At 38.7% G+C, this 24578-nt stretch overlaps 1 protein-coding gene across 1 annotated transcript; it reads left to right on the top strand.

The window, feature by feature from the left end:
* Window positions 1-2181: 2181 nt before the first annotated feature.
* Window positions 2182-2550, top strand: LOC132225030 (huntingtin-interacting protein M-like). The gene has a single exon (XM_059680237.1). It carries the CDS (start codon window positions 2182-2184, stop codon window positions 2548-2550), a length of 369 nt encoding a protein of 122 aa, XP_059536220.1.
* Window positions 2551-24578: the final 22028 nt, after the last annotated feature.

The following is a 24578-nucleotide window of genomic DNA, read 5'->3' as shown; positions in this document are numbered from 1 at the left end:
CTTTATTGTCTTAGAGCAGCGGTTCTCAACCTCTGGGTCGCAAACCCTTTGGGGGTCGAACGACCCTTTCACAGGGGTCACCGTAGACCATCGGAAAACACATATAAAATTACATATTGTTTTTGTGATTAATCACTATGCTTTAATTATGTTCAATTTGTAACAATGAAAATACATCCTGCATATCAGATATTTACATTGTGATTCATAACAGTAGCAAAATTACAGTTGTGAAGTAGCAACGAAAATAATTTTATGGTTGGGGGTCATCACAACATGAGGAACTGTATTAAAGGGTCGCTGCATTAGGAAGGTTGAGAACCACTGTCTCAGAGAATACCTAATCATCAAAAACAGACTATTGATAAACATATGAATATCAGATGTTGTTGGTGAAGATTTAGAGGGAAAATATTGGAATCTGGAGGAGAGGAAATTCTTGTTATCTAGGGGCAGAAATCACAGGTGAATTGTAACAATGCACATGTAGCTGAGCAGGTTCCCAAGGAAAGTGTTGAAGGCATGGCATTGCTTTTTCTTGCTATTTTAAAGAAAATACATAAATTGAGGGAAGAACTGTTAAGCAAAAAAGAACCAGTACATGAAGATACAAGAAATTCTCAGCCTATCCAGATTGTGAAAGACATTAAAATGAGAGGATTCACTGTCAGGAAAGTGTCCCATGGAGATAAAATCAAGGATGTAGCCAGTCATCCATGTGCTAGTACAGCTGAGGAATCAAAAGGTCAGAGTATTCAGAGGGCTCTTTGAAGCAATATAGGATATGAATCATGGATGTTCCCAGCTATCTTAGCAGAAGCAACAAATAGAGATGAGATTTTCCAAGAGGGATGTGGGAAGGAGCTTCTTGTCTAAGGACATGAATCCCCACGACATACATGGGAGACTACAGGATTTTTGCATATGTTAAATCAACAGAAACAATGTCATTTTTAACTGAAAGAATAGACCGAGGATGAAATGATAGAAGGTTGTGGTACTTCCAGGTGTTGACAAGCAGAAAATGGGCTGATAAACTACTCAACTGCAAACATGTGCTCAATTCAAAAGGAAAGATGATTCTGAGTGCAGAACATAGAGGGCAGAGCTGTGGAGCCAGGTGAATTCATGGGATCAGAAGGAAGAGCCTCACCTCAACAATGATCATTTCCAGGCCTTGAAGCTATGGAGGTTTGTGTGCTTCAATATTGAAGTTGCTTGGGTCAGAGACTCCTTTCTTCCTTCTACATTCTCTCTTTTGGAATAGACATATTTATGACTGTGATCAGCTATAAATGAACCAAAAACAAAGCAGAAACACAATATTAGTAGAGAGGAAAATGAAAACGATGAAAAAATAAATAAATAAACATCTCTTGGTGCTTTGGCTTCACCTAGGACAGCCAAGAAAAAGCTCATCTGGGCTTAAAATGATTCTTAAAAATGAGGCTCAACAACATCTACCTGATTCTTACAGATGAATCTACTGAGCAACTCATTGTGACTTCCAAAATGATTAAAATATATTTTTCAAAAGGTGTAAAAAACCAAAACATTCATACAGATATAAAATGAACATGTGTTAAAAGATTCTATTTTCTCAATGAGGGAATGGCAAGGTGTTATAACTGGTTGAAAAGAGAAAACAAATTTAGATATGGGAATATTAATCAAGAACATTTCAATGAATGTATAAATGGATGTAAAACTGGTTTCCTGACATCATCACTGGGGGACAATTTAATATCTGCTAGACAAGACAGTTTACATGTTTATCAGTAACCTACAACTAATCCAAGGTTGTAAAGGACCTTAAAGACAATGTAAGGTTAGAATCAGATGGCATGGAATTGTGTCCTTAAGATGGGAAAAGTTTTCTATTGAAACACATTTATTTTTACAATGTTAAAGTCAAGCAGAAAATGACAGTTCCCTCAAAAGTCAGGGGCCAGTCGCTAGAGTTACAGGTCCCTGTAGGGGACATTTCTAGGCTGAGGTCTGATGAGGTCACAATGGACACCTATGACGACCCAAAGTCCAGGATGTCATAAAGGGCTCCCTGACCAATGAGGGGCTAGAGTGCAGAGATCTAAGACGCAGAGCTGAGCGGTGGTGTCTTCAAAGACCTAGTCCAGCTATACGTACAGTTAAGAAGGGCTGATCGGACTGAAATCAACAACCATGTCACAAAATCAAAGCCCTGCGAACTCCACCAAGACTCCAGGCCACGATTTAACCGCCGAGTTGCAGTCTCCTTTGACCTACGTGGATCGCCTTCTTCAAAACAATCAACAGAATCAAGATCAAAGTTCCGGCGCAAATGACTTGGTTATGGTCATGCTCGACTCCCTGACGGACTACATCGTGGAGATGGTGGGCATGGAGGTCAACAACCAACGTGCGCCAAGTGCTCCAAGTGCGCCAAGTGTGCCGAGTGCGCCTACTGCCGAGCCAGAGGCGGAGAGGGCAGCCAACAGCCATGAAGTGCCGCGCTACCGTGATGCAGCATTCACTCTGTTCGACCCAAAGCGTGCATCTAGAAGAGGCTGAAAGCCTGCGTCCCCGAGCCTGGCAAGAGTCATTGGAGCAGCCCAAGCTAAATGTCGCCTAGCTCAGGAAGCCAGGTTCTGTTGTCAACTAATGTCATTAAAGGACTGAACAGCACCGCAATACTTCTGATTCCGCTGTTTCTGTCATTTGGTGGGAGAAGTAGCTGCGAGACATCCAGGAGATATCTCATGGAGAATTGGAAGGTAGAAGGTGTGGGCAGTGTGGGAATGGTAGAATCGGGGACTTAAGGGAGCAGTTTCTAATGGCGATGGTGCGCGGGGAGGGGCGCTGGTGGGAGTAACTGGCGGAGGTTGTTGGGGAAGAGAAGACTTTCGCAAGGGTTTTGAACAAGTCAAGGCTGGGGTGGGGGATGGCTCCCAGAATGATTGTGGTAACTGGGGTGGGCCTGAAGACCATGACTGAGGCGCCAAAGGATTTATTCCTAATTGGGAATGTCTAAACGTAGGAAGTGGTGGCAACGGGGGTGGCAGAGAGGGTAGCATAGCAGTTGGCATGAACTTCATGGGATTGGGGCTTTACCGGAGGACTGAGGAGTGGTGGGAAAAACAAAGAAACATATATAAAAGGAATTAGAGTCCGCTGATTTCATTTATTTATGTACTGCCTCATTACAAAAAAGGACTTGAGACAGGGATTATTAAGTAGTGCTTTAACTGCCATTACAACATATTATTTTGTCCTCTTTTGTGGATACTGCTACTTTAAACAGTAATATATAAAAGCTACTCTCTGGTCTAAGACTTAAAATTCAAGCAAGTCTCAATGTTTTTAATTTCTTCTTTGATCTCATTGGTAACCCAGTCAATATTTAATAGCATGCTATTCAGCTTCCAGGTGTTTGAGTATTTTGGGTTTTTTTTTTTTTTAATATATTTTATTGATTTTTTACAGAGAGGAAGGGAGAGAGAGATAGAGAGTTAGAAACATCTATGGGAGAGAAACATCGATCAGCCGCCTCCTGCACATCTCCTACTGGGGATGTGCCCGCAACCCAGGTACATGCCCTTGACCGGAATCGAACCTGGGACCTTTCAGTCTGCAGGCCGACGCTCTATCCACTGAGCCAAACCGGTTTCGGCTTTTGGGTTGTTTTTATTGTAGTTTATTTCTAGTATTATGCCAGCGTGGTCTGCGAAGATGCTTTTTATGATTTCAATCTTCTTGAATTTGGTGATACTTTGCTTGTGACCCAATATGTGGTCTATTTTTGAAGATGTCCCATGAGCACCTGAGAAGAACGTATATTCTCTGGCTTTGGGGTGAAGTGTTCTGAAGATGTCTATTAAGTCCATCTGATCTAGTGAGCCATTTAGGATTGCTGTATCTTTGCTGATTGTTTGTCTATAGGACTTATCCAGTGCTGTCAATGGTGTATTAAAGTCCCCTACTATGATTGTATTGTTGTCGATCTCTCCTTTGATATCTTCCAGGAGTTTTTTTTATGAATTTGGGTGCTCCTACATTGGGTGCATATATGTTTACCAGGGTTATATCTTCTTGTTGTATTGATCCCTTTAGTATTATGAAGTGGCCTTCCTTATCTCTTGTTAAGGCCTTCACTTTGAGGTCTATTTTGTCCGATATAAGTATTGCTACCCCAGCTTTCTTTTCCTTTCCATTTGCCAGAAAGATATTTTTCCATCCTTTCACTTTCAGTCTGTGTGAGTCCCTTCTAATGAGGTGGGTTTCTTGTAGACAGCAGATGTATGGGTCATGTTTTTTTATCCATTCAGCCACTCGATGTCTTTTGGTTGGAGCATTTAGTCCATTTACGTTTAAAGTTATTATTGAGAGGTACTTGTTTGTAGCCATTTCCTTTTTGTGTGGGTGTGGCTGTTTTCTTTCTGAGCTTTTTATTTCTTCTTTTTATACCAGTCCCTTTAGCATTCCTTGCATTGCTGGCTTGGTGGTGATAAACTCCCTTTGCCTTTTTTTTGTCTGTGAAGCTTCTTATTTCCCCTTCAAGTTTGAATGATAGCCTTGCTGGATAGAGTATTCTTGGATTCAGTCCTTTGCTTTGCATCACTTTGTAAATTTCTGTCCATTCTTTTCTGGCCTGATGTGTTTCTGTTGAGAAATCATTTGATAATCTAATGGGAGATCCCTTGTATGTGACTTTCCGTCTCTCTCTTGCAGCCTGTAAGATTTTCTCTTTGTCCTGAACATTTGCCATGGTAATTATGATGTGTCTTGGTGTGGGTCTTTTTGGGTTCACCTTGTATGGGACTCTCTGGGCTTGTGTGACTTTTTTCTTCCCCACCTCAGGGAAGTTTTCTGATATTATTTCTTCGAATAGGTTTTCTAATCCTCGTTCATCTTTCTGTTGTTCTGGTACCCCTATTATTCTTATGTTGTTTCGTTTCATGTTGTCCCAAAGCTCCCTTAGGCTCTCCTCCTGTCTTTTAATTTTTTTCTCCAATTGCAGTACATTTTGGGTGTGTTTTGCTTCCTTGTCTTCTAATTCACTAATTCGGTCCTCCGCTTCTCCTAGCCTACTGTTGATACTTTCAATGGTGTTTTTTATTGCAGCTATATCACTCTTCATTTCTTCTTGGGTCTTACTTAAGTTGTTGATTTTTTCACCTGTTTCTTCTTGCTTCTTGCAGAGGTTGTCGATTTTTCCCTCCATCCGGTTTATGCACTCTAGGACCCTTATTCTGAATTCTTTTTCTGTCATGTTGCATGCCTCTGTATTACTTAGCTGCTTTTCTGGAGAGTCCTCCTTCTCTTTCCTTTGGGGGTTTCTTTGTCTACCCATGTTTGATCTCACTGACATATCTAGACGTTGAGTCGTTCAGTGGCTGCTCCCTGGGTGGCAGTGACTCCTTGGTCTGTGGTTGCTCTTCGGGCGGTTGCGGTAGCAGCTGCTCTTCAGTTGGCAGCAGCTCCTCTGGTGGGTGCTGTTCACAGCTGTGGTGCCTCTTCTGGCTGGTGGGGGGCGGTTTCACGTACAGCTGCTGTTCCTTAGCAGAGGGTGTGGTGCTCAGTAGGCTGCCATTGCTCGGATCTGCTGCGTTGATTTAAGGGCACAAAATACAACACAACAAGGCACCACGTACCAGGCACTAAACACAAATATATTCACAATATTAATAACCCCAAATAAAGGTGACCACCCGAATAACGAGAATTAGGGGATAAGGAAGAAGGAAGAGATAAAGATAAAAGAGAAAAAAGAAAAGAAGAGTAGGGATCAAAAAGGGGAGTGCAAAAATGAAATTGGGAAAAAGGAGGGGGGAAAATAAAAGCGAGAAAAGAAAAGAAAAAAAAGAGCGAAAAAAGAGAATGAAGTGGAAGAGGGGAAGAGACTTTTTATATGAGGAGAATACTCCTATAGAACCGCCACGAATCCCAGCAAATTCCATTGACAGCTCCCTGTAGATGGATGCAAACTAGAAACAACCAATAATATAACGATGAAAATAGAATGGAGAACACTAATCCCAAAATAAAATAAAGAGAAAATAAAATGGCACTTTAAAAGAAGGTAAAATGGTAGCAGTAATAATGCTGGTTCAAAAATAAGAAGGTAGTAATTAAAAGGGTAAAATCAGGAAAAAGAAGACGGAAAAAGAAGAAAAAAAAAGAAGAAGAAAGAAAGGAGGAAAAAAAAAGAAAAAAGAAAAAAAATTGGTTTCTTAGTTAAAAGGTGAAAAAAGAAAAAAAAAAATTGCAGTAGTGAAGGTCCTTCGGTTCTTCTATTCTTCAGTCTGGCTTGCCTTTAGTCCTGCCAGGTAATCAGGAGAGTGTTGAGTTTCCCTGTGATACACTGTTCCTCTGTGTTGTAAACCACAGTCCTTATTTCAAAGCAGGCCTTATTTGTTTCTCAGACTGCCTTATTTTGTGTTTAGCAAAGAGTCAGTTTGTGGCTCAGCCTCTGGGTGGCAGTGTTCTGGGGTTGGCCTCTGAGGCTATATGGCATTGAAAATCCTATAGGCCAGACCCTGTTAACTCCCAGGGACTGATCAGATTATTTTAATCCTTGATCTTGTTCAGGGTGGAATCTGGGTGTGGCTGTGCTCCTTGCCTGAGGGCTGGGGGGAGGAGTCTCACTCTCAGGAGAGAATGGCTGCCCCAGTCCTGGGCTCAGGGGTGTCTCAGCACTCTATTCGCTGCCACCTCTCCCGGCTCCCCCTCTCTCCCCAGTCTCTCCCCAGATTCCACTCCTCTGCACACTCTCCCTCTCTTCAGCACAGGTGAGTGTCTGTATCCGAAATGTCCCATGAACAGGATTCAGTGAAAACAAACAAACAAACAAACAAACGCCGGCTGCGGAGACAGGGAAGGCTTGGTTTCTGTAAGCTTCTTCTCTTACCAGGACTGCATGGTCTGGTCAGCTCTTCAGGCTGCCCCCTTTAGGCTCAGTCCTCTGTGATCACAGAACCCAGCTCTCAACTCCCCAGGTGGCGCCAGGAATCCCGCGGTTCTCCTTTCCCCCAGTCAGGGGCTGTGCCTGTCCCAAGGGACGCGGCTGTCTGCCACGTGGTCTCCCTCCAACTCTCTTCCTCAGAGGTCTGGCAAACTTTCCTGCCCAAATCCCTGTTTTGTTTTTTTTTTTACCTTTCCAGGGGAGTTCTGCTCTTCCAGGCTGCAAATGGTCTCACCAGCTGAGCAATTTCGCCAATTCGGTGTGGGTGTTACCAGTTTCAGCTGCTCACTCCATTTTCTCTGTTTTTCTTTGGTATATATTTTTTTTTTGAAATCTTCTACCATTAACATTAAAATTAGAAATTAAAATTATTTTCCTCAAAAAAGAAAGATAATTTGATTGAGATAATTACAGTTCCACATGCAGTTTTAAGAACCAATATAGAAATATACTATGTATCTTTTACATGGTTTCCATAATAGCAACATATACAAAGTATACAACAATATCATAGTGAGAATATTGACAATCAAAGCCACTGGTTTTATTCAGATACTAGAGGCCTGGTGCACAAAATTTGTGCACTCATGGCGGGGGTGGGGGGTTGTCTCTCAGCCCAGCCTGTGCCATCTCGCAGTCTGGGAGCCCTCAAGGGATGTCCGACTGCTGGATTAGGCCCACTCCCCATAGCAGGTGGACATCCTTAGCACTGCTGCTGAGGCGGGAGAGGCTCCTGCCACCCCACTGCGTTCTCCAGTTGTGAGCCCGGCTCAGGGTTTCTGGCTGAGCAGCAGTCCCCCTGTGGGAGCACACTGATCATCGGGGGCAGCTCCTGCTTTGATCATCTGACCCTGGTGTTCAACGCATATCATAGCGACTGGTCATCCTGCTGTCCAGTCGATTTGCATATTAGCCTTTTATTATATAGGATCACCATGTTTACTTGTATTCGTGTGTGTGTGTGTGTGTGTGTGTGTGTGTGTGTATTTAGTTCTACAACATTTTATCACAACTGGAAATTTGTGAATCCACCACTATAGTCAAAATACAGAATATTTTAATCAATAAAAGAATTCCGATAGTGTCCCTAATATTGACCTTCTGTAAATGCACCTATCTCCTTTACCCTGCCCCCTGTCCCTAACTCCTGGAAACTGTCACTTGTTCTTCATTTCCTTTTTTTTTCATTTGAAAAATGAACATAAGTGGAATCAAATGCTAAGTAGCCTTTTGGGGTTGAGTTAAAAAATATGTTTTTATTGATTTCATAGAGGAAGAGAGAGGGAGAGAGAGATAGAAACATCAAGGATGAGAGAGAATCATTGATTAAATGCCTTCTGCACACTCCACACTGGTGATGGAGCCTGAAATCCAGGCATGTGTCCTGACCAGGAATCGAACTATGACCTCCTGATTCATAGGTCGACACTCAACCACTGAGCAATGGCAGCCAAGCTTGGGGTTGATGTTTTTACACTACATAACTCCAAGGAGATTAAACTCAGTTGAATCAATATGTTTATTTGTTTATATTGATGAGTAGTATTTATGTATCAATAATCTGTTTTAGTTGCATATGTATTCCAATTATGGAGTATTCCATAATATGTATGCACCACATTTTTTTACAATTTACCAGTTGAAGGACATCTGTGTTAACCAAAATTTTTGACTTTTGCAAATAAAGCTGCTATGAACATTTATGTATAGGCTTTTCTGTGAAATTAGTTGTCATGTCTCTGTAAAATTGTTCAAGTGGAATCTCTAGATTGTATGGTAATGGAATGGTAATTTTTACTAGAAACTTCTGAAGTTTCCTACATTGGGTATATAATTTCACATTTGCAGTGTATAAGCCATCCAGTTTTTCTGTGTATGTGACAGAATTTGGTATTGTCACTATTTCTTATTTTAGTTATTCTAACAGGTATGTGGCAACATCTTCTTGCAGTTTTTTGACTTGAAATTCCCTGATGGATAATGTAGTGGAACATATTTTAATGTACTTATTTTCCATTTAATATCCTTTTTAGTGAAATATTTGCTGAAATATTTTGCTTACGTTTAATAAAATTTTAAATAGATGTTTAATTTCAAGGACTCATTGTGTATACTAGTCATTTGTAGTATATATGGATTGCAAATATTTTCCCCAAATCTATGACATGTCTTTTTATTTTCTTTTTTAAATCTTTATTGTTGAAAGTGTTACTGATGTCCCCCTTTTTTCTCCATTGACTTCTTCTAGCCTGCCCCCGTTCCCCCACCCCAGGCCTTCACCACCCTATTGTCTGTGTCCATGGGTTATGCATATGTACATACAAGTTCATTGGTTGATCTCTTCCCTCTGCGATTCAACAACAGTATGTTCCATGCTTTTATGTCTCTGGATCTATTTCGTTCATCAGTTATTTTGCTCATTAGATTCCGCATGTGATACTTGTTTTCTCTGATTGGCTTTACTCACTTAGCATAATGCTCTCCAGTTCCATATTTGCTGCTGTAAATGGAAAGAGTTCTTTCTTTTTTACAGCTGTGTAGTATTCTATTGTGTAACTATACCACAGTTTTTTTTTAAGCACGCATCTGATAATGGGCACTTCGATTGTTTTCAAATCTTAGCTACTATAAATTGTGCTATTATGAACACGGGGATGCACACATACTTTCTGACTGGTGTCTCCAATTTCTTAGGATATATTCCTAGAAGTGGGATCACTGGGTCAAATGGGAGTTCCACTTTTAATTTTTTGAGGAAACTCCATACTGTTTTCCACAAAGGCTGCACCAGTCTTCATTCCCACCAGCAGTGTACAAAGGTTCCTTTTGTCCACATCATCTCCAACACTTGTCGTTTGTAGATGATAGCCATTCTGACAGGTGTGAGGTGGTATCTCATTGTTGTTTTGATTTCCATCTCTTGGATGATTAGTGACTTTGAGCATTTTTTTTTTCATATGCATCTTGGCCTTCTGTATGTTGATTTTTAAGAAGTGTCTATTTAGGTCCTTTGCCCATTTTTAAATTAGATTGTTTGTTTTCCTTTTGTTAAGTTGTATGAGTTCCCACTAAATTTTGAATATTAACTCCTTATCAGATGTATCATTGGCAAATATGTTTTCCCATGCAGTGGGCTTTCTTTTTATTTTATTTTTTGATGGTTCCTTTGCTGTGCAGAAGCTTGGTATTTTAAATGCGGTCTCATTTTTTTTCTCATTAGTTTTCATTGTCCTAGCAGATGTATGGGTAAACATATTACTATGAGATATGTCTGATATTTTTCTGCATATAGTTTCTTCTAAGATTTTTATGGTTTCAAGTCTTACATTTAAGTTTTTTATTCATCATTTTTAGCTTATTCTTATGTATGGTGTAATTTGGTGGTCTGATTTCATTTTTTTTTGCATGTATTTTTCCAATTTTCCCAGCACCATTTATTGAAGAGACTATCTGAACTCCATTGTATGCTCTTGCCTCCTTTGTCAAATATTAATTGAGCATAGTGGCTTGACTCAATTTCTGGGTCTTCTGCTGTGTTCCATATATGCCTGTTCTTGCACCAGTACTAGGCTGTTTTGAGAATAGTGGCTTTGTAGTATAACTTGATATCTGGGATTGTGTTCTCTTCAACTTGGTTCTTCTTTCTCAAGATTGCTGTGGCTATTTAGAGTTTTTGATTCCATATAAATTTTTGGTGTTTCTTCTAGGTCTGTGATATATGCTGTTGCTATTTTAATAGGGATTACATTGAATATATAGATTGCTTTGGGTAGTATGGGCATTGTAATGATGTTAATTCTACCAATCCATGAACATGGTATATTCTTCCACTTGTTTATTTATTCCTCTATCTCATTTTTAACATCCTGTAGTTTTCTGAGTACAGGTCTTTTACCTCCATGGTTAAGTTTATTCCTAAGTATCTTAATTTTTTTGTTGCAATATTAAATGGGAGTGTTTGTTTACTTTCTCTTCCCGGAAGTTATTATTGGTATAGAAAAATGCCATAGATTTTCCGATATTAATTTTGTATCCTGCTAGGTCGCCAAATTCATTTATGAAATCTAATAGATTTTAATGGAGTCTTTAGGGTTTCCTAAATACAATATCATGTCATCTGCAAATAGTGACAGTTTGACTCCTTCCTTTCCATTTTGGATATCTTTTATTTCATCTTCTTGTCTGATCTCTATGGCTAGTACATCTAGTACTATGTTGAACAGGAGTGGTGAAAGTGGGCAGCCCTGTCTTGTTCCTGTTCTTAGTGGAAATGGTTTTAGTTTTTGGCCATTGAGAATGATGTTGGCTGTAGGTTTGTCATATATGCCTTTTCTTTTCATTGTAGTCACATGGGCTTTCAAAAAGAAAAAAAAAAGTTTGTTTTTAATTGATCTGGTCCAATTAATCAACTTATCTTTACTATGACTCATGCTTTTGGTGTCACATTTAAATCTATTTGTCTAGCTCTAAAGCATGTAGATTTTTTCTATTATTTTTCTAAAATTTTATAATTTTACATTTATGTCTGCAATCTATTTTATGGTCATTTAAAAATTATCTATGATGTATAATTGCTCCATAACTATTTGTAGAAAAGGTTAATTTTCCTCCATTTAATTGCCTTTTTAGCTTAAAAAAAAAACAGTTTGGCATATTTAGATGGGTCTCTTTCTGAGTTATCTATTCCGTTCCATTAATTATGTATATCCTTCCGTACCAATTTTACAATGTCTTGATCATTGTCAGTATCTAGTAGGGCTTAATATTGAATCTTCTAACCCATAGGTTTGGTATGTCTTTCCATTTATTTAATTCTTCATTGATCTCATATATGTAATTTTTAGGAGCTTTGTATATTTTTGAAGTAAACACTTAAGTACTGAATATTCTTTGGAGTTATTATATGATATTTTTAATATTAGTTTTCAAATGTTCATTGTTGGTATATAGAAATGCAAATAATTTTAATTTTTTTTCTTGTACAAACTTGCTAATCTCACTCATAAATTTTAGGAAGTTTTAGTAGATTACTTGTGATTCTCTGTGTATACTATTGAGACATCATCAAATATTGACAGTTTTATTTCTTTTCTTACAAATTATATGATATTTAATTCACTTTCTTGACTATAGCATGGACTGAAATACTCAGTACTTTGTAAGATAAGAGTAATGACAATGACACCTTTCCTTATAGTACTTTACTATCAAATATGTTAGTTGTAGGTTCCTTATAGATACCCATTATAAAGTAGTGAAAGACCCTTCTATTACTATTTTCCTGAAAGCTGTTATCATAAAAAAGGTGTTGAATTTTTACAAATAATAATTTAAATGATTCTAGTTGTAGGATTGTTGCAGATGCTCTTTATCACGTAGAGGTGGTTTCCCCTCTATACCAAGTTCCTGAAACTTTTCATCTTGAGTGGGTTTTGAATTTCTGTTATTTTTTTCTGCATTAATTGATAGGATTATATAATTTTCCCCTAACCTATTAGCAAATGAATGTCATTTTCAAATATTGAACCAGCCTTTATCCTTGAAATAAACCCCACTTGTTTCTATTTTATAATACTTTAAAAATATATTTTGAATAAAATTTGTTATTATTTTGCCAGTTGGTTTTACATTTATATTCATGAGAGATATTGGTCTGTTGGAAAGATAATCGGTAGAGTTGATATTAATTCTTCATTAACAGTTATCGGAGAAACTAATGGGCCTACGGATTCCTCTTTTGGGTTTTATTTAGTTACTACAGGCCCAGTGCATGAAATTCATGCACGGGGTGTGGGGGGGTGTCCCTCAGCCCACCCTGCACCCTCTCCAATCTGGGACCTCTTGAGGGATGTCCGACTGCCCGCTTAGGTATTGGGCCTAAACAGGCAGTCGGACATCCCTCTCACAATCCAGGACTGCTGGCTCCTAACCACTCACCTGCATGGCTTCCTGATTGCCCCTAACTGCTTTTGCTTACCAGACTGATCACCCTCTAACCACTCCCCTGCCAGGCTGATCAATGCCTAACCACTCTCCTGACAGCCTGATTGCCGCTAACTGTCCTCCCCTGCAGGCCTGGTTGCCCCCAACAGCCCTCCCCTGCAGGCCTGGTCCCTCCCAACTGCTCACCCCTGCAAGCCTGATTCCCCCCAGCTGTCCTCCAGTGCAGGCCTGGGTCCCCCCAACTGTCCTCCCCTGCAGGACTGTTCACCCCCAACTACCCTCAGTTTCAGGCCTGGTCCCTCCCAAATGCCCTTCCCTGCTGGTCTGATCCCCCACAATTGCCCTCCCATGCTGGCCATCTTGTGGGGGCCATCTTATGTCTACATGGGGGTGGCCATCTTTGACCACATGGGGGTGACCATCTTGTGGCCTGGAGTGACAGTCAATTTGCATATTACCTCTTTATTATATAGGATGAATGAAATTGCTTTAATAGTTATAAGACTATATCATACTAGTAGCCCGGTGCCTGAAATTCGTGCACATTAAAAAGGAGTTAATTGCCCTAACCAGTTTCGCTCAGTGGATAGAGCATCGGCATGCAGACTCAAGGGTCCCAGGTTCAGTTCTGGTCAAGGGCATGTACTTTGGTTGCGGGCACATCACCAGTGGGGAGTGTGCAGGAGGCAGCTGATCGATGTTTCTCTCTCATCAATGTTTCTAACTCTCTATCCCTCTCTCTTTCTCTCTGTAAAATATCAATAATATATATTTTAAAAAAGTGAATTAATTAGCAGAGATATTTAAATATTGCTATTTGCCCTTTCTCTATAATAGAAGTGTGAGAGATGAAAAGAAATTAGTAAAATGTATATGAAAATAATATTTAAATTTATTAATAACTAAACAGTAACAAAAGGATATAACAACAACACAGGCATGATATAAAAACAACAAAAAAATGATGTGAAAACAACAAAAACATGATATAAAAACAACAGTGATGCAAATAATCACTGATAAAGTGATTAAACTTATTCTAATATCTCCCTGTACACCACATTAAGAGGAAAAACACTTTCAGAGTGCCTGACTAATTTCCCTTGTGATGAAGTACTTAGAACTTTAACTGTAACATCACATGCTCTTCAAACTCGAGAGAAAGCAATATATAACTGACCATGTGCAAAAACAGGTTCATGTATGAATGTGCCTACTTTTTCTAGAGTTTGTCTTTGTGATTTATTAATAGTCATCACAAATGCTGGCATCACGGGAAACCGTCATCGAATCAATTTAAATGGAAGGCCAGTGTCAGATGGGGACAAATTAATTCTTGGAATCAGAACAACCTCTCCCTCTGAAGATCCTGTTAATACTTCAGCTTTGATAATGTTAGGTCATAATCTTTTGATAATAAATCTGGTACCATTACAAAGACCCCACTTACTATTGAGATTTCCCAATAGCATGGTGATTGCACCCACTTTCAATTTTAATTTATCACACAACATTCCCGAAGGAGTAATACTATTAAGAAACTCTTTGGGAAAATTTTCCTTTTCAGCATCATCTGTGGAATCAATAGAATCATCACTCAAATAAGTGTGAAAATCTCCATCAAGTATATCCAAATTTTCTTCATTTAATTTTTGAACATGCTCATTTTTTGGACAAAGAATTGCATGTTTAGATATACTTTTAATATTATCTATAGCAGTGGTTCTCAACCTTGGCTGCACATTAGAATCATTTGGGAATCTTTTTAAAATCCTGATTTCCTGGGCCTCATCCTCTGGGAATTGTTTCTTTGTTTTGGAGTGGGGCCACAACATTAGTAGAAAAGAAACAGAATTAAAACTTTATTGTGGGGAGCCGCTACAGTGTTTTGGACAGGTTCTAGACTTGGACTGATGAGAGGGCACAGTCCTCTCATTGCCACGTGCAAGTCCCAGCTTGGAGGGCAGGGCACTCCCAGCACAATTATAGACAACCGCTGTAGTAGTAAGCTTGAACCTATGGCCCGAACACATGGTCCCACGTGCCTGAGTGATGTACGCTTGATAGACTTCAGGTGCATGTAGTTGAGTAGGATTGAAACCCAGGAGAATGTTGTAAACATCTTGGTCACGCCCTTATTTGCCTCGTAGCATCTGCTATAAAATAAAGGCATGGCTGTGGGCATGGTCGCTGTCTCTCAGAGAAGCAGCATCCCACTGAGTCCTGGCTTTCATTCTCTTATCTGTCTTTTCTAAGCCTTTCATCCACTCCCACTCAGGTTCACCCTTGGCCGTGCTGGTGCAGCACATTTTATAAAGATATGCCTCCACACTCCCAGGGTGGGTTCCTGCCTCAAACCCCGCCCTTACAGAAAACAGCTCCGGGAAACAGCTCGGGGGAGGGCCCAGCCGTTGCCAAGACAATCCCTGCAGGACTGACTTCCTTCCGCTTGTTTGCGGTTCTGGTCGTGATGAACACCACCCAGCATTTTTATATAAGTAGATTGGATGAGTACCAGCAGTTTATGCTTTTTGAGGGATTGATTCATTTCATTTAAGTTTTCAATTTTTTTGTGCACATAGTTCTTTATACTATTCCCTTTTGTTATTTGTATTGGTGCAGTTTTCAGTGATATCCTTTGATTCAATTGTGATATTGATAATTTTGATCATTTCTAGCTTTTTTTTCTTTCAGCCTCACTAGAGATGTTTGTTAAATGTGTTGGACTTTACAAAGATTAAAATTTTATTTTATATTGATTTTTTGTTAACAATGATATTGAGATTTGATCTTATATTTTAATGCACTATCTTATTATATATATTATGCACAGAATTTTGTGCATTTTTGCTGTAACTTATTTTACTCTAACTTTTTATGGATTCTGGTTGTTCTGCTAATAACTAATTATTTTAGTTCTATCTCAAAATGTTTTCATTTCTGCTCTTGTCCTGACTGAAAATTTTAAAAGCTATAAAATTATGGATGACAGTTTTTTCCTTCAACACTTGAAAAATATTGTATCACTTTCTCCTGGTCTCCATCATTTGATATGAATAATAGGCTTTCATTTGATTTGTTGTTCTGCTATAGATAACAACATTACTCTCTGGCTACTTTAGAGATTTCTTTTTTCTATTCAGTTTTAAAAAGTTCAATAATGATGTGTCTTGGCAAGGATTTCTTTGAGTTATCCTGTTTGTGGTTCAGCTAGTTTCTTGGAGTAGCAGATTTGTGACTTTGGAAAATTGCAGAAGTTTTCAGCCATTATTTCTTAAAATACATAATCAATCCTCAACTTTGATCAGAATTTTTATTTTTTTAAAAAAATTGTCCTTGAGGATCTGTTAATTTTTAAAAAGTATTTTCTGTCCATTATGTGGATTGGGTTAACTTTATTATTCTGCAATATACAAAGATCTCTTTTTTTATTTTGAGTTGTAAGAGTTTCCTTTTAAAAAATATATTCTGGATATATGAGCCAGGAATTCCTTTATAAGAGTCATTTGGTAATGTCTGCAGACATTTTTGGTTATTACATGGGTGGAAATGCCACTGATATTTGTGGGATATTGTCAAACATATTAAAATTCAAAAGATCATCCCCCACAACAAAGAATTATCTTGTGAAGAGGAACCAAGACGGTGGCATAGGTACACATTTGTACTTACTGTCTCACACAACCACATCAAAACTACAGCTAAAATACAAAATGAATATTATCCAGAACTATGGGAAGGCTGGCTGAGTGGAAATTCTATAATTAGAAGGAAAGAAAAAAGCGCATTGAAACTGGTAGGAGGTGCAGAGATGCAGAAGTGTGGAGGTATGAAAGTGTGAGCTGAAACGGGCTGGCAACTAGGTACCCTCTTATCTTTTTTAATCGGGAGGGAGATACAAGCTCCCAATTGCTCTGAACTCAAGTTCCAGGTGAGACTCTGGGGACCCAGACTCATATGGGGAGAAACTGAACTGTCTAGCATCAGGCAGAAACTCGAGGATGGCTTTCTCGCAGAGGTGCTTGCAGCGATCATTGTCCCTGCACGGGGCTGTGGGACACAGAGACCCAAGGACCTCTCCGAGGCAGAGCAGACTGGCAGCCATTTCAGTTTGCTCTGCCCTAATGATTCCCTGAGACCCTACCCCACCCAATTGAGAAGCCCATCCAAGATGTGAGCAGAGGCTTTTGCATATGAATGACCTGTTCTTTTGCAATCTAAAACCTAACAAATTGAAGCTGGGTCAAAGAGCGCCAAAGCTTCCCAAAGAAGGTCTAAGGCTCTACAGCAGCCTGCATTGCTTCACAGCTGGGCCTTATGTGGGCACCTCCAAACCCCAAACAAAGAGGAGGAATATGCATATCTCTCTGTAGTTCCTGCTGGTTGGCCTCAGGCAGTGGCTAACTTTGCACCTCCTTGGAGATCCAAGAGCCAGTGGACCCAGTGGTCAGAGTGAGACCATACAAGAGTACAACTCTTTACATATATAAGTGACACACTCAAGGGGCAGACTCAGTGAGCATGAAAGCCCCACTGAAGCAAGCCCTGCTCCATAAAGGTGTCTCCAGCACAGCAATTCTCCCATTGTAGACTCAGCTGGTCCTCACAGCCAATTGGCCTGGGGGTCAATTCTTCCCAGTGATACCAACTACAATCAAGGCTTAACTACAACAAGATTGTGCACACAGCCCACAAAGGCGTGCACCAAGAGTGTCAATCTCAAGTAATTAGGGAGGTTGAGCCACTGGACCCTATAGGACACCTAGCACACAAAGCCACTTTATCAACACAGGGAAGCAGACAAAATGTGGGGACAAAGAAACGTGTCACAAATGAAAGAAATGGAGGAAAGCAAACTACTGGATATAGAGTTCAAAACCACGGTTATAAGGTTTTTCAAGAATTTTTAGAAACTGCCGATAATTTAGTAAGACCCTTAGTAAGTCTAGTGAGACCATCGAGGATATGTAAAAGGACCAATTAGAAATTAAGCATACACTGACTGAAATAAAGAATATTATACTGAGATCCAAAAGCAGACTAGAGGACCTCAAGAATCAAGTCAAAGATTTGAAATATGAAGAAGTAAAAAACACCCAACTGGAAAAGCAAAAAGAAAAAAAGCATCCAAAAATATGAAGATAGTGTAAGGAGCTTCTGGGACAACTTCAAGCATACCAACATCTGAATTATGGGGGTGCCAGAAGAAGAGAGAGAGCAAGATATTGAAAACCTATTTGAAGAAATAATGACAGAAAACTCCTCCTACATGGTGAAAGAAATAGACTTATAAGTCTTGGAAGCTCAATGAACCTAAAACAAGAGGAATCCAAAGAGGACCATACCAAGATACATCATAATTAAAATGCCAAGGGCAAAAGACAAAGAGAGAATCTTAAAAGCAGCAAGAGAAAAAAAGTTAGTTACCTGCAAGGGAGTACCCATACAACTGTCAGCTGATTTCTCAACAGAAACTATGCAGGCCAGAAAGGAGTGGCAAGAAATATTCAAAGTGGTGAATAGCAAGAACCTACAATCAAAATTATGCTACCCAGCAAAGCTATCATTTAAACTTGAAGATAAGAAAAAGAGCTTTACTGATAAGAAAAAGCTAAAGGAGTTCATCACCACCAAACCAGTATTATATGAAGTGCTGAAAGGTATTCTTTAAGAAGAGGAAGAAGAAGAAAAAGGTAAAGATAAAAATTATGAACAACAAATACATATCTATCAACAAGTGAATCTAAAAATCAAGTGAATAAAAAATCTGATGAACAGAGTAAACTGGTGAATATAATAGAATTTGAGGCATAGAAAGGGAGTGGACTGACAATTCTTGGAAGAAAGGGGGTGTCGGTGTTGAGGGAAGAGACTGGGCAAAAATCGTACACCTATGGGAGAGGAGAGTGGAGCGGGGGGGTAAGGGCATGGGGTGGGGTGGGAACCGGGTGGAAGGGAGCTATGGGCGGGGGGGAAAGAGGGACAACTATAATAATCTGAACAATAAATACTTACTAATAAAAACAAAAAAGAAAAAGAATTATCTTGTAAAATCTTTAATAGTATTTGTGTTAAAAAAGTAATTTAAAATTTTTGTCGAATTTGGAAATATATTTTTATTTATTTCAGAGAGCAACGAAGAGGGAGAGACAGATAGAAACATGAATAATGAGAGAGAATCATTGATTGGCTGCCTCCTGCACGTCCCACACTGGGGACCAAGCCTGCAACCCGACCGAGAATCAAACCATGACCTCCTGGTTCATAGGTTGATGTTCAACCACTGAACCATACCCGCTGGGTTGGAAACATTTTTATAACTATTTCTTCAAATATTTTTTTCCTTTCCCCCTAAAATGCCAATTACACAATTCTTTCCTCTGTGTGTTCATTTTGCATAGTTTTTTGTATTGATATGCCTTCAGTCTGACCAATTTCTTCTTTTGTGTTATCTAATTTACCTTTCATCTCAATCAGTGTATTTTTCACCTCCATTTATATTGATTGAGTTTTCTCAAGATTGTGAATCAAATTTCCCTGCTTCTTTTTCCATGCCAAGTTTTATTGGGTGCAAGGCACTGTGAATTTTACATTGTTGAGTGCTTAACTTTTATTTTAAAAATCATTTAAATAATTTGGAGCTTTGTTCTAAAATGAAGTTTATTTACTTGAAAACATTTAATCCTTGTGAGGCTTTCTTATAAGCTTTGTTTTGTGAGGCCAGAACAGTCATCCGTCTAGTGTGAGTTTGGCATCATTACTAAGGCAATATCATTCAGATAACTCTACATAATGTGTGTAAGATGAAGCTTCTCTTTTCTTTTAGAAGCATGAACTATTCCCTGCTCTGTGTGTGCTTCAGGAATTGTTCTCCCATCTACTTTTTGGTTGTTCTCTCTCTGTCCTCTAGTAATTTACAAAACTGCACAGATGAATGATAAACTGCACACCCCAAGGAGAGCTGCAATTCTCCAGAGCTCCTTCTCTGTACAACTCCCTTCTGTTTGTCTTCCTTGTCATTTCTGCCTTGGTTTTTCCCTCTTGATTTCTAAACTGCTTTTCTTCAACTTAGACAATCCTGTGTGCTGTCTCTGTAACTGCTCTCATTGTGCTTCAGCCTGGAAACTGTCTACATTCAGTAACTGGGTCAATGATATGGCTCATCTCCTTTGTTCCTCTTGTCCCAGTGATCACTGTGCTGAACTGCTTATTGCCTAATGTCTATTTAACCAAGGATGTAAAAGAACTGCACTTGGAAAATTTTAAGACACTGAAGAAAGAAATTGAAAAAGATACAAATAAATGGAAGCATGTACCATATTCATTGATAGGATTTTAAAATTTATGTTTTAATAGCATAGACTGGAAGGGCAAACTCATTTTTTAAATCAATTGTCACTGTAAATAGAATTATTTGATTCTAACACTGATTACTAATGAAAACCTCTGATGAAATAAGAATCTATGTATACCTCTTTAACATGGTAAAATATACATTTAAGTTAGACAAGTGTCTTAATGGAAAACACTAGAGTCATTTCTACTCTTTGATAGAAACAAGGTGAAAAACAGCTCCCATTATGTTTATTATGATTTATCATTGTGTTTGTGGTATTAGGCAATGAAATTAGAAAAAAGAAACAACTGGAGACTTAAGAATTAGAAAGAATTAAAATTTTCTCTATATCTAGTGATTTGATATTATATCTAGAAAACACAGGTAATCGATGTTAAAAATAAGTACCTCAAGCCCTGGCTGGTGTGGCTAAGTTGGTTGGACATCATTCTGTGTACCACAAAGTTGTGGATTCCATTCCCCATCAGAGTACTTGGCTGGGTTGTGGGCTCAATCCCAGGTAGAGAGCATGCAGAAAGCAGACAATTGGTCTCACATTGATGCTCCTCTCTGTCTTTCTCTCTCCCTCCCTTCCTCCCTAAAAATAAATTTTAAAAATGAGCAATAGATGTCTGGGTAGCTGAAAACTATGGTGGCTGCCTAGATCTACATTTCCACATAGATCTTCAAGAAATGATATGAAGGTAAAAGGATAGAGAACTACCCAAAAACTATAATGTCACTATATCTAGATCATTGAGAAAAACAAAAGTTAAAAATAGCTTCAAATTTAAAAAGAAAAAAAATAACATTGAGAGAACTCTTCTTTTCTGAAAAATTGAATGAGAGAAAAAAGAACTTATTATCAGGCTTAAAATTGCTCTAATACCACCGATAGAAAAAAAATCCATATTAACTGTAAAAATGTATAAAATGCCCTGATAAGTCTGATCATTGATTGTAGGTTGGGGTTTTTAACACATTTGTAATTCAAAGTTTCAGTCTTGAGAAGCACTAGCTTCTGCAGGGAGGCAAGAGAGAGAGAGAGAACCATTCCTTGGCAATTATAGTCAAGGATAAATGAATCAAAATGGAATAGTTTTGTGCAATAAGCAAAATATAATTTTAAAAAAAGGAAGACTCTTAAACTTTCCCCCATCTACATTTTTTAAATTATAAAATACTAGAAAATGAATTTGCTAAAGTGAAAGAAGGAATAAAAACATCTTTCCTTATTTTTAAATTATTCAAATTTGTGAAGGAACAAAGGAAAACTTTAAAAATGTACATGCATACATATCATTTTACACAAAAATAGGCATAGAAAATGCCAGCTAATAAAATTATTTTCCCACAAAAAAATAAAACCAAAAAAGCTGTAAAATAAATCAAAAGAAGATCAGGGGAATAAGGAAAAACACATTGAATTCAAAATTCAAAAACTAAGGAAAGATGGCCAAAGAGAGGAAATAGAGAGAAAGTTGAGTGAATGTAGAAAAAAAAGAGAAAAGAAATGAACAAAATTACATCAGAAATTAAAATTGAAGCTTTCCTTAGGAGAATAAAATGAAAAAAAAATAATAATGAGCTATAATGAAAGGTTACAACAAGAGAATAAAATAGTTAAAAAGTATAAAAATCAAACTTGTAGAAATACAAATCAGGCAAAAAGTATGGAATACACTTACTTGGAAATGTAGAAGAAATAAACAACAACAACAATGGAACACAACTAATATGTAAAACTATAATCCAAGAAAACAGACAGAATAGACTACATAACAAAGCATTATTATCAATGATAAGGTAGACATTCATAATGATAAAGGGATCAGTTCATTAAGATGATACGATATTCCTAAATATTTTAAAAAGCATCAAAATCCATGAAATCAAAGCTGAAAGTACTGTAAATAGAAATAGACAAATCCATAATTATAATTAAGGTTTATAACTTTCTTCTCATTAATTTATGGTAAATGTGGACCAAAAATCAATGATAACAGAAGTCTTTAACAATATTAACTAGCTTAATATAATTGGCATTTCTAAAACCCTCCATCCAACAACTATGATTTCACATGGAACATTCAACTGAGTCTATAAAGAAAATTTTAATACATTTAAAATAAGTGAAATCAGATATTGCATATTTTTTTGCTGATTTGTTTCAGACATTATACACAAATTTTAAAAATATATTTACTTTGGTTTTAATATTTGTGTCACTAAATCAGTTACCATGCTTGGGTTTCTTAAATCATTTTCCACACATCATAATTTCTACTTCTTTTTTTTTTAAGTTTTTATTGATGTTAGAGAAGAAGGGAAAGGGAGAGTGAAATAGAAACATCAATGATGAGAGAGGATCATTGATTGGCTGCTCCGTGCACGGCCCCCTCTGGGGATGGAGCCTACAACTCAGGGTATGTGCTTTGACCTGGTATTGAAACTGAAACTTCTTGGTTCCTGGGTCAATGCTAAACCACTGAGTGACACCAGCTGGGAAGTTTTTCTTGTGTGGTTTTCTTTTAATTTTTTATTAGATACATGAACCCTTTTATTTTTAACTCCTTGTACAAATTTCAATTGAAGTTTATCAGGCAATTTTCTATGAAGAACAGGCACATTTAGATATCAAACAAATTTCTTCAAAATACAACCATAAACTTTTCCCCCAAGATTTTTGTACTTCCCCCCCCACATGAATTTTTTTTTAAATCAAATTGAACCATTGACGATTTTGTTGACCACTCTTAAACTCCTCCACTTCTGTGCCTCCTTTACACTGTTATTGTCCAGAATGTTCCTTCTCAATGTCAAAATTCTGATACAATATCTGGATGATAAGGGAGATCGGGAACAGAGGGCAACTTTAGATAAAGTGACCAATAAAGACTCAAAAATTTTCAACAAAAGCTATCAAAATTTTCATTTGTCAAAATTTTCTTTCATTTTCACAGCCCTTCCCTGTAGCCTTTTTTTTTTTTACAGTTTAAAGAATTACATATGTCTCCTTTTTCCCCTATTGACCTCTCCCCGGCCACTCCCACCCCCCCAGGACAAGTCCCTACCGCCCCCGTGTCCATATCCATTGGTTATGCTAATATGCATGCATATAAATCCTTTGCTTGATCTCTAGCACCCCTCTCCCTTACCTTCCTTTGCCAGGGTCCAACCCCAGCAGGTCCAGGGGTTCCCAAAGGCATAGACGGAGTCGTCGAAGAAGGAAGGACACGGAGACAGTGTTCAGTTGATCAGCAGCCTAGCCAGGATCTCAAGCCAGGATCTCCAGCCAAGTTCTGGTCTGGATCTCCAGAGATGTTCTGCTGTTTATTGTCTTGTTACATCCGTATTTATACCAGTTGATTTTAATCCTGTCAATTTCTATTACAAAGGTTAGGGCGTTTCTCATCTCCATTCCAGGGAGTAAAGATTATGTAGCTTAAGCATGATTGTTTGTAGTTAAAGTGATAAACTACCCGCCTGGCACTTAGTTAAGGAGTTTCATCCCCTCCCTGACTTCAGGGAAAAATCCCTACCTGGGGAAACAACCTTTCTCGGAGAGGTGACCTTGGTTAAAACACACAGCGCTAAGGGGAGCAAACATATTAAGAACAGAATGCTATATACGTCAGGTCCCTTGAAACATATGCTGTGCAGATGTTTCTTTCCTGCAGCGACTGTGTCAAGCAGCAAGGATGGACCGGCTTCCGGAAAATTCCCCCTTTTTTATTTTTTAAATGATAGCGCATGCAAATCAGTGGCCACCTCTCAGATTGGGCCATTTAAGACTCGGAAGAAGACTGGCAAGCAATGACAATGAGCATAACTATAAACATAGTGGATGGAGCGCATAAGGAGCCCCATTCCTGTAGAAGGTTGCCAGCCTCTTCAGTCAAGGGATTTCAGCTGTCCTCAAGTTGTTGGTTTGATTGTCTTTGTTGGTCTGGCTAGCAGGAGGCGTCACTGGCGACAGGCTTCCCGAAGCATCAGCAAGTTGAAGGGCTGCATCAAAGGGTCCATCAGGGCCGTGGTTGATGGTGGTGTCAATGTCCGAGGAGGAGTAAGCTGTGCCCTCTGGGTCAGCTGATATGGAAGATGGAGGGTAGTAGAGAGAAAAAGAAGAGAAAGAAAAAGAACTACAAGGCATGGAAGTGTTTAGAAAAAAGAGGGAGAAGAAAGGGAAGAAGGCAGCATCCTGGCACAGCCCTTTTCTTCAGCTGACCCTTTCCCCGTGGTCCAAGGTAGAAATGGGAAACAAGTCCTGTTGCAGTGAGAGGGCAGCTGCTGTCAGCCAGTCTCTGTCTTTACCTGGGTCCCGATCTGAGCTGGGCATGGGAAGCGGGAAGCAGCCAT

The sequence above is a fragment of the Myotis daubentonii genome, chromosome X (assembly GCF_963259705.1).
Source record: "Myotis daubentonii chromosome X, mMyoDau2.1, whole genome shotgun sequence".
NCBI lineage: Eukaryota > Metazoa > Chordata > Mammalia > Chiroptera > Vespertilionidae > Myotis > Myotis daubentonii.
Note: the sequence above shows the minus strand (reverse complement) of the source record. Positions and strands in the feature narration are given on the sequence as shown.

Excerpts from the sequence above, each read along its gene's own strand:
- LOC132225030 (XM_059680237.1), top strand. The coding sequence starts at position 2,182 with ATGTCACAAAATCAAAGCCCTGCGAACTCCACCAAGACTCCAGGCCAC.